The sequence below is a fragment of the Microtus pennsylvanicus genome, chromosome 16 (assembly GCF_037038515.1).
Source record: "Microtus pennsylvanicus isolate mMicPen1 chromosome 16, mMicPen1.hap1, whole genome shotgun sequence".
NCBI lineage: Eukaryota > Metazoa > Chordata > Mammalia > Rodentia > Cricetidae > Microtus > Microtus pennsylvanicus.
The window spans coordinates 28,183,422-28,196,732 of NC_134594.1; the positions used below are offsets into that span (position 1 = coordinate 28,183,422).

Genomic DNA, 13,311 nt, shown 5'->3' on the forward strand with positions numbered 1-13,311 from the left:
GGCTACAATACTTATTAAATGTTTCCAAACAAAGATCCAACCTCCAGCTACATTTGAGGTCCTGGTGGCTGTAAGAGCAATGTCAGCATAACGGGGAAGATGAACAATCCAAGTACACAGAAACATGCTGCTTCCTAGTCCTTGAAAACTTGTCATTACCCATACTCATTTTTGAAATTATACATATTATTAACTTTCTTTTACTACACTCCATTTTTATAATTGTGTTACTATAAAATTATAATCCTGACTTACTCTCAAGGTCAATTCTTTTGTAGTACTGTAGTTTCTTAGCATAATTTCATAAATATAAAAAATTAATTTTGCTTTTTAAAGTTCTTAAATGTATTCATTCCTTAAAATAAAAAAGGAATTGGCAGCTCTAACAACATAATGTAAAGCTAAAGCAAGTAACTCTATTATGTAATGTACCAAGAAGAAACAGCAGATAGAAAATAATTCAATTAGGGAATTCCATGGTAGAAAGACTTTACCATTAAATGTTCCTATATGAATTAGGGAATGTAGGCATAGGTAAATGAAAAGGTTTAGGAAAATGCACAGAAAGGGAGCAATATGGTCGAAAAGTCATACAAGGTTGTTTAATCAGCTACATGTTATGACTAGGAACTGACAAGCCCTGGCTTTAAACATTTTATCAGGCTTTCATTCAATTACAGCTAGGAAATATGAGCAAGCATACTAGAGAGCTGATGGGTAAACAGATCAGAAATTTCAGAATCTGTAACACACAGTCAAACAGTTTTTAAGCTGAAGTTTCTAGGGTTGCTACCACTAAGCAAAACATTATGTTGTAAAAAAGAAAAGTGTGCTTATTTTATTTTCCATGATCTTATAAAATCAAAAGCTGACATTTTCTCCTAATTTCTTCCAAACAGAATAATATATATTTTAAGAGTACAATATACACATTAAGGAAGTAGATAGAGGCTGAACAAAATTCTTCTATATAAGAAGTTTATTACTTTAAAATGTAAACTAAATTCCATGTAAACATTTTTCATGTTTTAAGAAACATGATGCCTGTTAGGGATGTATTTAAAAATTATAAAATCTTTTGGAGTGCATTTTTGGAAATTGTTAATTGGATGTTTGGTATAGAGAAAGGAAATAACTGAACATGGAAATGCAACGATTCCTCTTTTCAAGTCAACTAGTTCAAAAAAAAAGTCACAAAACGTCTCTATAGCAAGACAAAAATATAAAGTAAAGAAAATAAAGCATTAACTGAGGCTCAAGCCCAATAATACAAAGCACCAGGATTTGTGCTTTAAATCACTGATATAGAAATGGTAATAAGCTTTCTAAAAGATATTCTTAGACAATAACGTCCCAGGAGCTACGTAAGTGACTCTTGTGCTGGGAGAGCTCTGAGCAGAGCTGTGCTTTCTCCCCAGAAGGGCGGCTCTTTCACCCAAGTCTACAACCAAAACTGGCCAGTGAAAACGTGAAGGCACTGAGCCTTGATTGGACTCAGGATGGTACCTCTCTAGGCTATTGCCGTCCTGGCTCTTTCCTATGCAGTGTTCTTCTCTTGGAATTGTGCCACTTTTCTTTCAGACCAACTCCCATTCCTCAAGCCTTCATAAGTGGTCTTATCCAGAACAATCCCCACTAAGTCAGACATATGTCTGCTTTGCACATGGAGCTGCTCCCAGAGTTAGTAATTTATTGTACTTTTAGAACAGCATTCAGTTCATAGATAATTTTGGAAAACGTAAGTTGAAAAATAAACAAATAACTTGAGATAAAGGACATCTATTTCTGATGGAAAAACCCAGAGTCACACACATAATAATCACAGAGGAGGCCATACAATGAACAGAATCCTATTCTGACACAAGAGCATATAAATGCTATCAGGCAGCTACTAGCCTTGTACCTGAAACCAAAACCAGTAACTTCTCAATGGGAAGAGGATGAAGGAACATGCTTTTGCTGGTGAAAGCTGAGGAAGAAGAATCATAAGATTTTATGTGAACTGGTCATAATAGTTCGGCTAACATTTGAAATTTCTGAAGCTGAAGTGTGAGCATTATAATATGGGAGAGTGAATTCTTAGAGTGGTAAACGCAGTAGGATACTAAAATTACTTTGAGATTGTTCCTATAAGTCTCACCAATGAATGAAAAAAGACTGGACAGAATGTACGAGTTGGAAAAAACTTCCTTTGCTTCTTCTGGAAGCTGAGATGTTCCAATAACTGCAGAAAGGAATCACAAAGCATCGCTTGGAATCATTTTCCATCTCCTCCAGAGGACAGGATAACAGACTCATGGAGGCTGTTGAAAAGCTGGCAAGCATGCCAATCCAGGACACAAAAGAAAACCTAAACATTGCTAGTGCTGGAATAGGAAAATTCTATGCACCAAGGATGGGGTAAGAAAATATCATGAGACCTCAATATTTTATGATCCCATCACTGAGAAGTAGTCAGAATCTGTGTGAGATTCTCTATTTGCCCATGACTGAGAATGAGTCTGAACCAGGGCAAGAAACCCAGGCCCCTGAACACTATGATTGCAGAAGGGCTTACAGAGTATTGAACCTCTCTGAAAGACAAAACCCAAGCATCCGACAAAGAGTGAACAAGAAGACTGAGAACAGTTGGCAAAACAGTACCAGCTCACGTAAAAGGTCAAGACTGAGAACGTCTGAGCTGCAGTTCACAGAGAAGAACCAAAACAGTACAGAAATAACAGTACCAGCTCATGTAAAAGGTAAAAACCGAGAACATCTGAGCTGCAGTTCACAGAGAATAACCAAAACAATACAAAAATAAAATTAAACTAGGATGACTTAGTTTCTAACACTGAAAACTGGGCACAGTAGAATAGGGTCCATTTTGGGCATCAATGCTACTAAAATGCTACCATCATACCCAAAAAGTTCATTTTAAACCAAAACTACAATCTATTCAAAGCAGCATAAAAAAAAACATCAGAGATAAGCTAACAGAATCAGGATCATAAGTAAATCTGATTCTAGAATCATCTAGGAATCTACAATAAGCACTATTAACATCTGTAAGAATTAAGACATGACAAGACAGCCAGCATGTACGAGCAAAGGGGTATTACAACAGAAGCAAAAATATATAAATCTCTAATAATGGTAGAAATGAAAAATATGATTAAAACAGACAATATGCTTTCAACAGATGAATCAAAAGGGTTAAGTAAGCCAGGTGAAGAACCAGTGACTTTAAAGATGTTCATGCTTCATTAGTACAGATGACAAAAGACATATGAAACTAATCTAAGTGTCTATCAACAGGTGAATGTATATACAGAAGAGGCGGTATATAGACCACATCCAGAATACTTACTTATGTCATCTGCAACAAACATGGATAGGCTTGGAAGACAATATGCAACATGAGAAAAATCATGTATAGAATAAATACTGCATAATATCACACATATGAAGAATCTAAATAACTCAGTTTCATTGAAATTGTGAGTTGAATATGGTTACATAAGCTGGAGATGAGGGGGAAGATTAGGAGAGCTTAGTGAAGGGATACAGTGTTAGAATTAGAAAGCTGTAAATTTTAATGTTACAATATGGTGATTTTAGTTAATAATAATGCAATAAACACACCACATTTTTAATAGCTAAGAGATACTATTTTAAGTATTTTATCACACAGGAATTCAAGAGTTTTGGGACAGTAAGAAGTAATCTCTTATAGTTTTGCTAAATTCCTGAAGTCCACTACATTAAATAATGTGTCCAATAATACCTAAGCCACAACCTCCAGAACCTTCAGATAGACAGGCCATGTGTACATTAAGACAGGGAGATTAAGACTGGAGGTGTGCTCAGTCTAAACACATGAACTATAAAAACACAGACACTACTGTGGTTCCAGAAGAAGCACTGAGAAGAAAGAAGACAGGAAAGAAGAGTCAGAAGAGGAAGAGCAGCATCCCAGAATGAGAAGCATCTGAAATACTCTACTGGTTCTGAGGAGAGTAAGCCACGTTCAAGGAAAAAGGAAAATGCTGAGTGCCAAGTACAGTCTGGGCAGACAATAATTAACAGGTTCATGAGTCCCATATGATAAGAGTTGAACTTTTTTTAGCCTCAGATAATCTGAAAGTAGAACTCAGTCCAGTCTGAGTGTGTAAGACTTGAAGCCTGCAGAAATGAGGAAATTAATAAACAGAGTACTAGATTTTTGCAAATTTGATGTGGCCACAACACAAAACTAAGAAAATGAAAGACACAACAAAAGAAATGCATGACCATCAGTTAAGAATTTCCACAAACAGTAAAAGTTACTAAAAGCGTGTACCCAAGAGATATAAAACATCATGTATAATATTAATAGTAAATAACCCAAATTTGTCATAATAAATTATTACAATGCAGATAATAAGAAATTTGAGGAAAGCAGAGATTAAAGGCTCACTTCACAGAACAAAAAATAACACTCTCTACATAAATACTATGCAAGCCTGAAGACTTGGAAAAAATATATTTCAAATCCATTTCCAAAACATAGAGGCCAACAATTCTGTATAAGTCAGAAAGTCATGAAGAAATCAAAGGAAAACTAGGGGCTTTTCACAAAAACAAATGTCGGGAAAATATTTGAAATAGCTTGAACTGTTAGAGAAAGTTCTTTCAATAAAGAGAATGATTCCTGACAAAACCCTAGATTTATGTAAATTAAGAGTATGAGAAATAATAAATACTAGCAAAATGACTGTCTTAGACAAAGCAATAGTATTATATTGCTTCTTTTGATTTATCTATCTATTTTAATTTCATTTTATTTGTAAGCTGCGGATTGAACACCATAGCAGAATGCAGGCTTTAAGCATTACACCTTTTCCCACAATCTAGCTCCATCAAACGACTACACGGGAGATGTATGATGATCAAGCGTTGCAAGAATAGTCTGCTGTGAACCATTATAAGCAAATAATACTACAACTGTGTTTAAAACTCCAATATTAAAACATTAAATAAACCTAAAACTGAAGGAAACAATAAATCAACAATGGAGAGAAACTGGGAGAAAGGAAAAGAAAACTCCATTAACCCAACACAAAAACCAGAGGTAAGACAAAGAGAAATCCTAACACTGAACACCACCAAAGACATGAAAGATATTTTTAAAGACAATAAAACTTCAGGATCTCAGTGCACGACAGACAGCACTGACGAACAGGAACAGTAATTAATAGATACAATGCTCCACAAGTCTAAAGGATCAATTGAGCCATAATGAAAAATCACCAATTTTGTTTGTTTTAAGAAACATATAAAACAAAATTTAAAACACTGTACCTAAGAGCAAATCTCAAAGCTTACCCAGCTGTTTTAAAACTACATCAAATAGATCAGGTACTTCGCCATCAATGGGGAAATACAGGACTTTTAGGGGGAAAAGTAAGAATATAAGACGTTGGTGGTTGACAAAGATGATTTAGTTATTACAGAAGTTATAATTGAAATGCTATTTGAGACACTGAAATTCACAGAAAATAGAAAGTTCTAGCTCTTAACAGGAGAGAGAGCACGAGCAAGGTACTCAGGACTGCGAGAGGTGCACCCACACACTGAGACAATGGGGATGTTCTATTGGGAACTCACCAAGGCCAGCTGGCCTGGGTCTGGAAAAGCCTGGGATAAAACCAGACTTGCTGAACATAGCAGACAATGAGGAATACTGACAACTCAAGAACAATCGCAGTGGGTTTTTGATCCTACTGCACGTACTGGCTTTGTGGGAGCCTAGGCAGTTTGGATGCTCACCTTACTAGACCTGGATGGAGGTGGGTGGTCCTTGGACTTCCCACAGAGCAGGGAACCCTGATTGCTCTTGGGCTGACGAGGGAGGGGGAGTTAATTGGGGGAGGGGAAGGGAAATGGGAGGCGGTGGCGGGGAGGAGGCAGAAATCTTTAATAAATAAATAAATAATTAATTAAAAAAACAGTCTATAGAATAAGACAATGGAATACATGTGGCTGACAACGGGCACCTATGAAGAGTATACTAGTAACGCCTACATATTTTAAGAAGAAAAATCCATTTTAAGACACAGGAAGAGTTCAATGACCCATAAACACAGGCAAAAACACTCAGCAGCAATAAAAACGGATATAATTATCTCACCATGATAAAATGTGACAATACCTAGTACTGACAAATGAAAAGCATGGGATGTTTCATCATCGCTCCAGAAAGTGCAATGACAGCCACTCTACAAAATCGCTCAGCATTTTCTCATAATTTTAAGAACTTACTTATTATCCTACCAGCAATTTTATTCTTAGTTATTCTTACTCAAAAATAAAAATAAAATAAACGTATTGGCAAGCCCAAGACTTAGGATTTTCTAAAACCTTATTTGTAATATGCCAAAGCAGGAAAAACTCCAGTGTCTATCATTGAGAAAACACATAAACTCATAAGTCACAAAGTGGAATGATACTTGGATAATAAATAGGACTAGAACAGTCATGAACAAAGATAAATGAATCAACAAACTAATCAATAAGCCATGTGAAAGAAGTCAAAAACCAGTACACATCATATGATCCCATCCTTTAAAACCTTTGAATGTAAAATCTAAAATAAAAAGCTGAGAAGCACCTAAGCCTTTCCTACTTGCACGGATGGGTAAATTACATATATGACCGTGGAAATTTCTGAGGTGACAAATATATTTTTTCATTCTAATATGCAATGTGGTTTCACTAGGTTATAAACTAGTAAATCTCATTAATATGTAAATTCTTATCATTTTTATTGAGCTTCAGCAATGAAAACAAATGATCTCAATAAAGTTGAAATGAAAATTAACTTGATAAAAGTACAGACACAAAATATTAAGCTCCTTAAAAGTGAATAAAATCAGAAACATATTAAGACTGATACAAAGCAAAATAAGAAGCACTAGTAAGAACCATTTGTTTAAGAAAAACTAAAATTCTGAAAGGAATATTTGATGTTCACAGTTTGGAAATGAAAATATGGAAGAAGAACTAAAGGTCCAGCACACTGTGGAAACAGTTTCTGAAGACTCCATTCTATAAAAAAATTCACACTTGTTTGTAACAATTGGTGTTTTAACCCTCATTCTAATGTTTTAAAAAAATATGAAGCATGGAGAATTTTGACTTTTTTTACAAGAGTTTGGGCAAGGCCCAAAGACCTCCCTCAAGGCCCTTACTTTCATTATTAAACCTGAAGCTAATTTTGTCAGCTTAGTAGAAGGTGAACAGTTACAGCAGAACTGAGTGTGAAACTCAATTTAAGAATATAAGGTCACAATTTGTGACAGAAGTGAAAGATCATTGTATAAAGAAGTCTTCAGATGAGAGCCAGCCATATTCCTATCCCTGTTTCTTGTTATGCGTTTATGAAAAAGCCATTCCAGCTGGTTATGCAACTCAACAGAGTGAGGAAATGTAAGCAAATACTTACACAACACAAAAGGCAACCACAGGCAAAAACAAAATACCTTGAATATGAATATATATATATATCTGCTATTGGTCCAAACAGGCCATATTGATAATGAAAAGAAAAAAAAAACAGCAAAATGGCCAAGGTAAGAGTGAACTGGGATTCTCTTTTCAGCTTTTGAGTCAGCAAACTCTGACAAATGCACAGAAAATCACTTGGCACAGTCTAGTCACAGTAGACAGAAAAGCTAGGCAGCAATTCCACTCTAAATTTTTTATTTGCCTAAAAGATATACACAGTAGCACAGCAAACACTCAGAGAATAATAAATACCCATACTGTCATTTACATGGCAGCATTATTTGAAATAGATAAAAACTGGAAAACTATAAATGTTTGTAAACTTCATAATGTGGGGCACTACATTCTGAGTCATTAATCACCACAATGAACTAAAAGCACTGGCTATTTGAGGTTCAATGATACATATCACATAAAATTACACAGACTTATTTTCTTCTTTTGATTTTTCGACAGGGCTTTTCTGTGTAATAATCCTGGCTGTCCTGGTACTTCCTTTGTAGACCAGGCTACCTCAAACTTAGTGAGATCCGACTATCTCTGCCTCCCAAGTGCTGCGATTAAATGCACTGCCAAGCTGTTTTATTATTTTTTTCTTTTCAGACTTATTTTTCAAAGTTAATGGTTTAAACTGTTATCACTCAGAGATGATCAATTTCTAATATAGTATCTTTCCACATTTGAACTATTATTAGGAATGACAGTATGTGCTACACTACAAATAATTAAAAGTTCTGTAAGCAGTTTTAATCAAGTCACCTCAATCTGCATTTGAAAATAAAATGCTGACTTTTAGCAATTTCTCCAAGCCCCATGGTTAGGCAGTTACAAATATCTTAAGAGTATGTAGCTAACTGACATTCCCAAGGATGTTTACTTTAGGGTTCCCACCACTGAGTATTTCACTGTGTCTTAAAAAGGGAGAATTAAACTGGTAAACAAAGCAAATCTATGCATACCTCATATTTTCAGCTGAATCCTCCGGCATTGGGGCTACAGTCTGTACAGCTGGAAGATTTTTGCTGGTAGCACCATTCACAAAACTAGAAGAGGAGGAAGAGGAGGAGGACCCTGAATCCACAGCACCTGTTCCCAAAATAATAATTTTAGTTTTAAATATAAATTCATATAACAAAATAAATTCATTATTTTATTTCTATTTGATTTTCAAACAATAACTCATTAGAATAGCTAACAAGAATTCAACAATTAAAAATTATTTGGTCATTATTATACTAATAAATTCCATGATTTTAAATAATAGATAATACATTAAAATCCAGTTAACTTATGTTAATCTAAGAAAATTACATGTTACAAATGGATATAAATAAAAAACATCAACATGAAAAAGTCTAGATTAAATGACTTTGATAAAACAATGCAAATTTAAATGTAAAATTTTATCCCCTTTTTATTGTTATGTTGCAATATTCTTAAACCTAATGATCTAAGGCATAATTTTTAAAGCACTGAGAGCATAATTTTATCATTTTGCAGCATTAAATTCTGACTTTGATAAAATGATTGCTTTAGAAGCCCTATCATGAGTAAAACAGTACCTGATTTTAAAATAATTGGTTCTCCGTAATGATACAAAGATGCCATTTTAGAGACTTTTTTGTAATATGTCATGTGAGTACATTAAAGGAGTTGAGGGACATCTAGTGTTTCTAGATATTTTATATCTTATTCTAACTCCAACAAAATGAATTGCTCACTGAATTTCCACTATAATGACTGTATAGTGCCATGGGCTAATATCTCAACTGTATACTTTGCTCAGCATAAATGTTAGCTCATATTTATAGCTCTCTATATATGATCAAGTATTAAGGAAGAAGGTTATTGCTTAGTTTTAATTTTTACTGTAATATATATTTATACTATCAAAACCTTATACTGTTATATATCAATCAGTAATTTTTAAAACAAAAATTACAAGAAAGCATAACTTGGCTTATTCAAAGACAAAAAGGTGATTTAAGCTTTTCGTTTCACTGCAGTCGTAAGAAAAAAGTACTTTATTTACTAGACATCACTAAGGACAGATTCTATCACACTGTTAAATTTTTAAAACTGAAAAAATAAACTTACAAAATTTAAAGTGCTATTAATGCTGCTCAATGATCAAGACAAGTATATATGTCTAAAAGAGTGTTCTACTTACTAAACCCCATAAATGTGTGGCTCATGATATGTCAGTCTCAGGTGACATGATAAACAAGATAGATACAGAAAGCACAAAAAGGAGCTACAAAATCAATAGAAATGGGAAGAATCTAAGTAATGATAATAAATGGAAAAGTTCAAGGCTATACAGTTTGGAGAACAGAAGACTACTATAGTCAGGGAAGGAAAGTCAGGGATCATCTTGCGTTGTATAAATACCTAAAATGGAATCACAAAGATTTGGGTAAGGATTTATTTATCTAATAATCAATAGGAACATTTCTGGAAATTTGAAAGACAGAGAGAGACAGAGACAGAGACAGAGAGAGGAGAGAAACAGAGAGAAGAAAAACAGAGACAGAGGAGAGAGATTGATTTTAGTCATATTTTTAAATTGGCACTTTTGATTTCTAGAACCATAGGAAATAGCTGGACAATGAATGGACACAGGCATAGCCTAAGAACACAATTATTCAGTGTGAGGCAGTGGTCCTTGTTCACACGCTCTGTTTACAAAGCTGAGGCTCTTGCAAATCATCAAGGTTCTCAGGGAACTCTACTTTTCCTTGAAGGGTTCAATCCAAAAAACCCATTTCCTAGCACTAATATGTGTGAGCACCTTCACATGCTATATAAGTTTGTTTTCCCCTGTCACTCTCCAGTATCTAAAATGGCTTTTGCTCCCCAAATGTATTCCAATAATCTGATTATACCCTGAATGTGGACTATGATGTTTTGAGACAACTCAGAACAAAAGATCAGTACTGTCTCCTGAAACGACCACTGTGTCTGTGTCCTAGAGCCAGCAGCAAGTTCTGAGAAGTTGTCGCACAGAGTGCAGCACACTCAAGACTAAGCTAACCCTAAGTATGTTCTGGGCATTTTAGTTGTTAAAATCAAATGGGAAAATGAAGATACGGCAAACGGAGAAAAAAGGATGAAGCTTCACAAAAGTCTATAAGGACGATACCTGTCGTGTTAATCATACTTTTTGGTGTAGCTCCAGGGGCAGCAAATATACTTGAGGTACTGCCTGTTGGCAGCCCACTTCCTGCAGCAGTGGCTCCCACAGTAGTGACAGCTAGACTCCCTGGAGGTGGCTTCTTTACAGGCACCACCACACTCCTGCAGAGAAAAACAGAAAACAAACCCAAAGCATGAGGTAAAGCCTCTTCATAGGATGCAGAGCAGATACCCAAAGCCAACAATGGAGTTCAGCTGAGCTCCCTCCCCCTCTTCCTTTCCTCTCCTTTCCTGACCCTCCACACTGTAAGCCTGCAAACCCAATATTAGTGGTGAAAGGAATACAAGACTTAAGCAAACACTGGGAAGCTTATTCCCCAAAGTCCTCAGAATTCCAGGTGGCATGCATACACAAGCACACCACTCTCTAAAAGTTTTCATAAAATTATATATAAAAACAACCAAAGTAATATTTGATAGTCAAACTTGAAAATATGATGCTGAAAAATGAAATGTGGGATAGCAAAACACCACAAGGGAATAAAGAACTTGTATTTTAGATTTCTTATTAAAATCACTTTCTATAACACAAGAAAATTCAGATTATGGCACACATATATAGTTAAAGTGCAACTTAACTTTCATGCCATAACTTTTGTAACATAGACATTCATTATGTTCTCATATTTATTCAACATTTTTAAATGAATTTCATTTAATTTTTTTTCTGAATATCACAATGTCTTTTTTCTTTTTTATTATTTTATTACTTGAAAAACAATCAATCCAAATTCCCACTCCATCCCCTCCTTCCACTCCCTCCCCACACCCTCCCACCCTTCCCCTCTCCAATCCTAAGAGAGGACAATACACCCCGCCCTGTGGCAAGTTCAAGGCCCTCCCTACTACATCTAGGTTGAGCAAGGTATACACCCAAAGAAAATAGGATCCCCAAAAGCCATTACATGCAGTAGAGACAAATCCCAGTGCCACTGTGAGTGGCCCCTCAGTCTGCCCCAACTGTCAATCACATTCAGAGGGACTAGTTTGATCCCATGTTCGTTCACTCCCAGTCCAGTTGGAGTTGGTGAGCTCCCATTAGCTCAGACAAACTGTCTCATGGTCTTGACCTCCTTGCTCATATTCTCACTCCTTCCACTCTTCAACTGGAACCTTGGGAGCTCAGTCCAGTGCTCCAATGTGGGTCTCTGCCTCTGATTCAATCTGTTGATGGATGAAGGTTCTATGGTGATATTTAAGATAATCATCAGTGTGACTGCAGGGCAAGACCATTTCAGGCACCCTCTCCACTATTGCTTAAGGTCTCAGCTGGGGTCATCCTAGGGGATTCCTGGGAATTTTTCTAGGGCCAGGTTTCTTGCTAACTCCTCAATCAAGATATCTCTTTCCTTGCTCTCATATCTCTCCTTCCTCCATCTCAACTATCCCATTCCCTCAACTGTCTCTAACTGAAATGATAAACACTTGTGGATATTGTTTCATGTTAAAATATGAATTTCTAAAATATAATCTGTATCTGTATTTTCTTATTATAAAGGCTTATATCTCAAAATTTCTAGCACTTCAAACTTTTTAAAATTTTTTAAAGTTTTCCAAACTTTCATAAATATCTCCCAAGCACTACTCAACTATGATTGATTTTACAGAAAAAGATCCATAAAATAATTTACGCTCAAATGCAAATGATGAAAAATAGTGACTGAGAGCATGAAAATCTTCAATGTACACTGTCATTTAATGGCTTTATATTTTATTATTAATATGCTCATTTATTATTATGTACTTATTTTTCTGAACTGCCTTTGTCAAGCTGTCATTTTTACACCCATAAAGGTAAAATCAGAAGCCATCAACATGACTTTCCTTTCAGTAGGGTAGTGGCAATACTTCCACAAAATGAAGATCTGTACTTGTAATCTGCTTTGAACTTTCAATGAATAAAGTCCACTCAGTAAAACTATATGCAGATCACATTCTCAAGCCCAAACTTCTTACTTTTCCTTAATAAAAACCCTTCTTTTGTTATGTTCTTCAGTAACTATTTCAGTGTTGAAAATTTAAACTTGTGATTATTTTTCTTAATGAGCTCTTATAACTTGAGACTAAAGATGATATAATCTTTTGTAAAAAGATTTATTACATATACAGTGTTCTTCCTACATGTATGACTGCAGGCCTAGGGACATTTTCTTAATTAGTGATGGATGTGAGTGGGGCCACCTTTGGGCAAGTGGTCCTGGGCTCTATAAGAAAGCAAGCTGACTAGTATGCAGCACCCCTCCATGGCCTCTGCATCAGCTCCTGCCTCTAGGTTCCTGCTTTGTTTTGAGTTTCTGTCTTGATTAGCTTTGATGATAAACTGTAGTGTGGAAACACAAGCTTAATAAGCCCTTTCCTCCTTCTTTTTTGGTTATGGTCTTTAATTGCAGCAACAGAAATTCTAAGACAAGTTGGTACGAGTGATGTGGGAAGTCCTTCTGTATATGTGGTGCTTTTATTGGTTAATGAATAAGGAAGCTGCTTTGGCCTGTAATAGGGCAGAGTAGTACAAGGCAGAAAACCTAACTGAATGACGGGAGAAAGAAGGCGGAGTCAGTGACAGGCCATGTAGCCACCAGAGGAGACAGA

The 13,311-nt window shown here is 35.6% G+C and overlaps 1 protein-coding gene and 1 non-coding gene across 4 annotated transcripts in view; both read right to left on the reverse strand.

Annotated features, from left to right (window-relative positions):
* Nbea (neurobeachin) overlaps nt 1–13,311 on the reverse strand; it is a 492,297-nt gene that overhangs the window by 289,420 nt on the left and 189,566 nt on the right. For 2 of the 3 annotated variants that reach the window (XM_075950839.1, XM_075950840.1), the window contains exons 31-32: nt 10,670–10,824; nt 8,487–8,613 (exon numbers count right to left, since the gene is read on the reverse strand). In XM_075950839.1, the coding sequence (XP_075806954.1) occupies nt 8,487–8,613; nt 10,670–10,824 (282 nt within the window). The remainder of the gene's footprint in view (nt 1–8,486; nt 8,614–10,669; nt 10,825–13,311) is intronic. The other variant, XM_075950838.1, reaches the window with a different exon arrangement.
* On the reverse strand, nt 12,478–12,607 carry LOC142836685 (small nucleolar RNA SNORA69). The gene has a single exon (XR_012908151.1). It is a non-coding gene; the product is annotated as a small nucleolar RNA SNORA69 (small nucleolar RNA).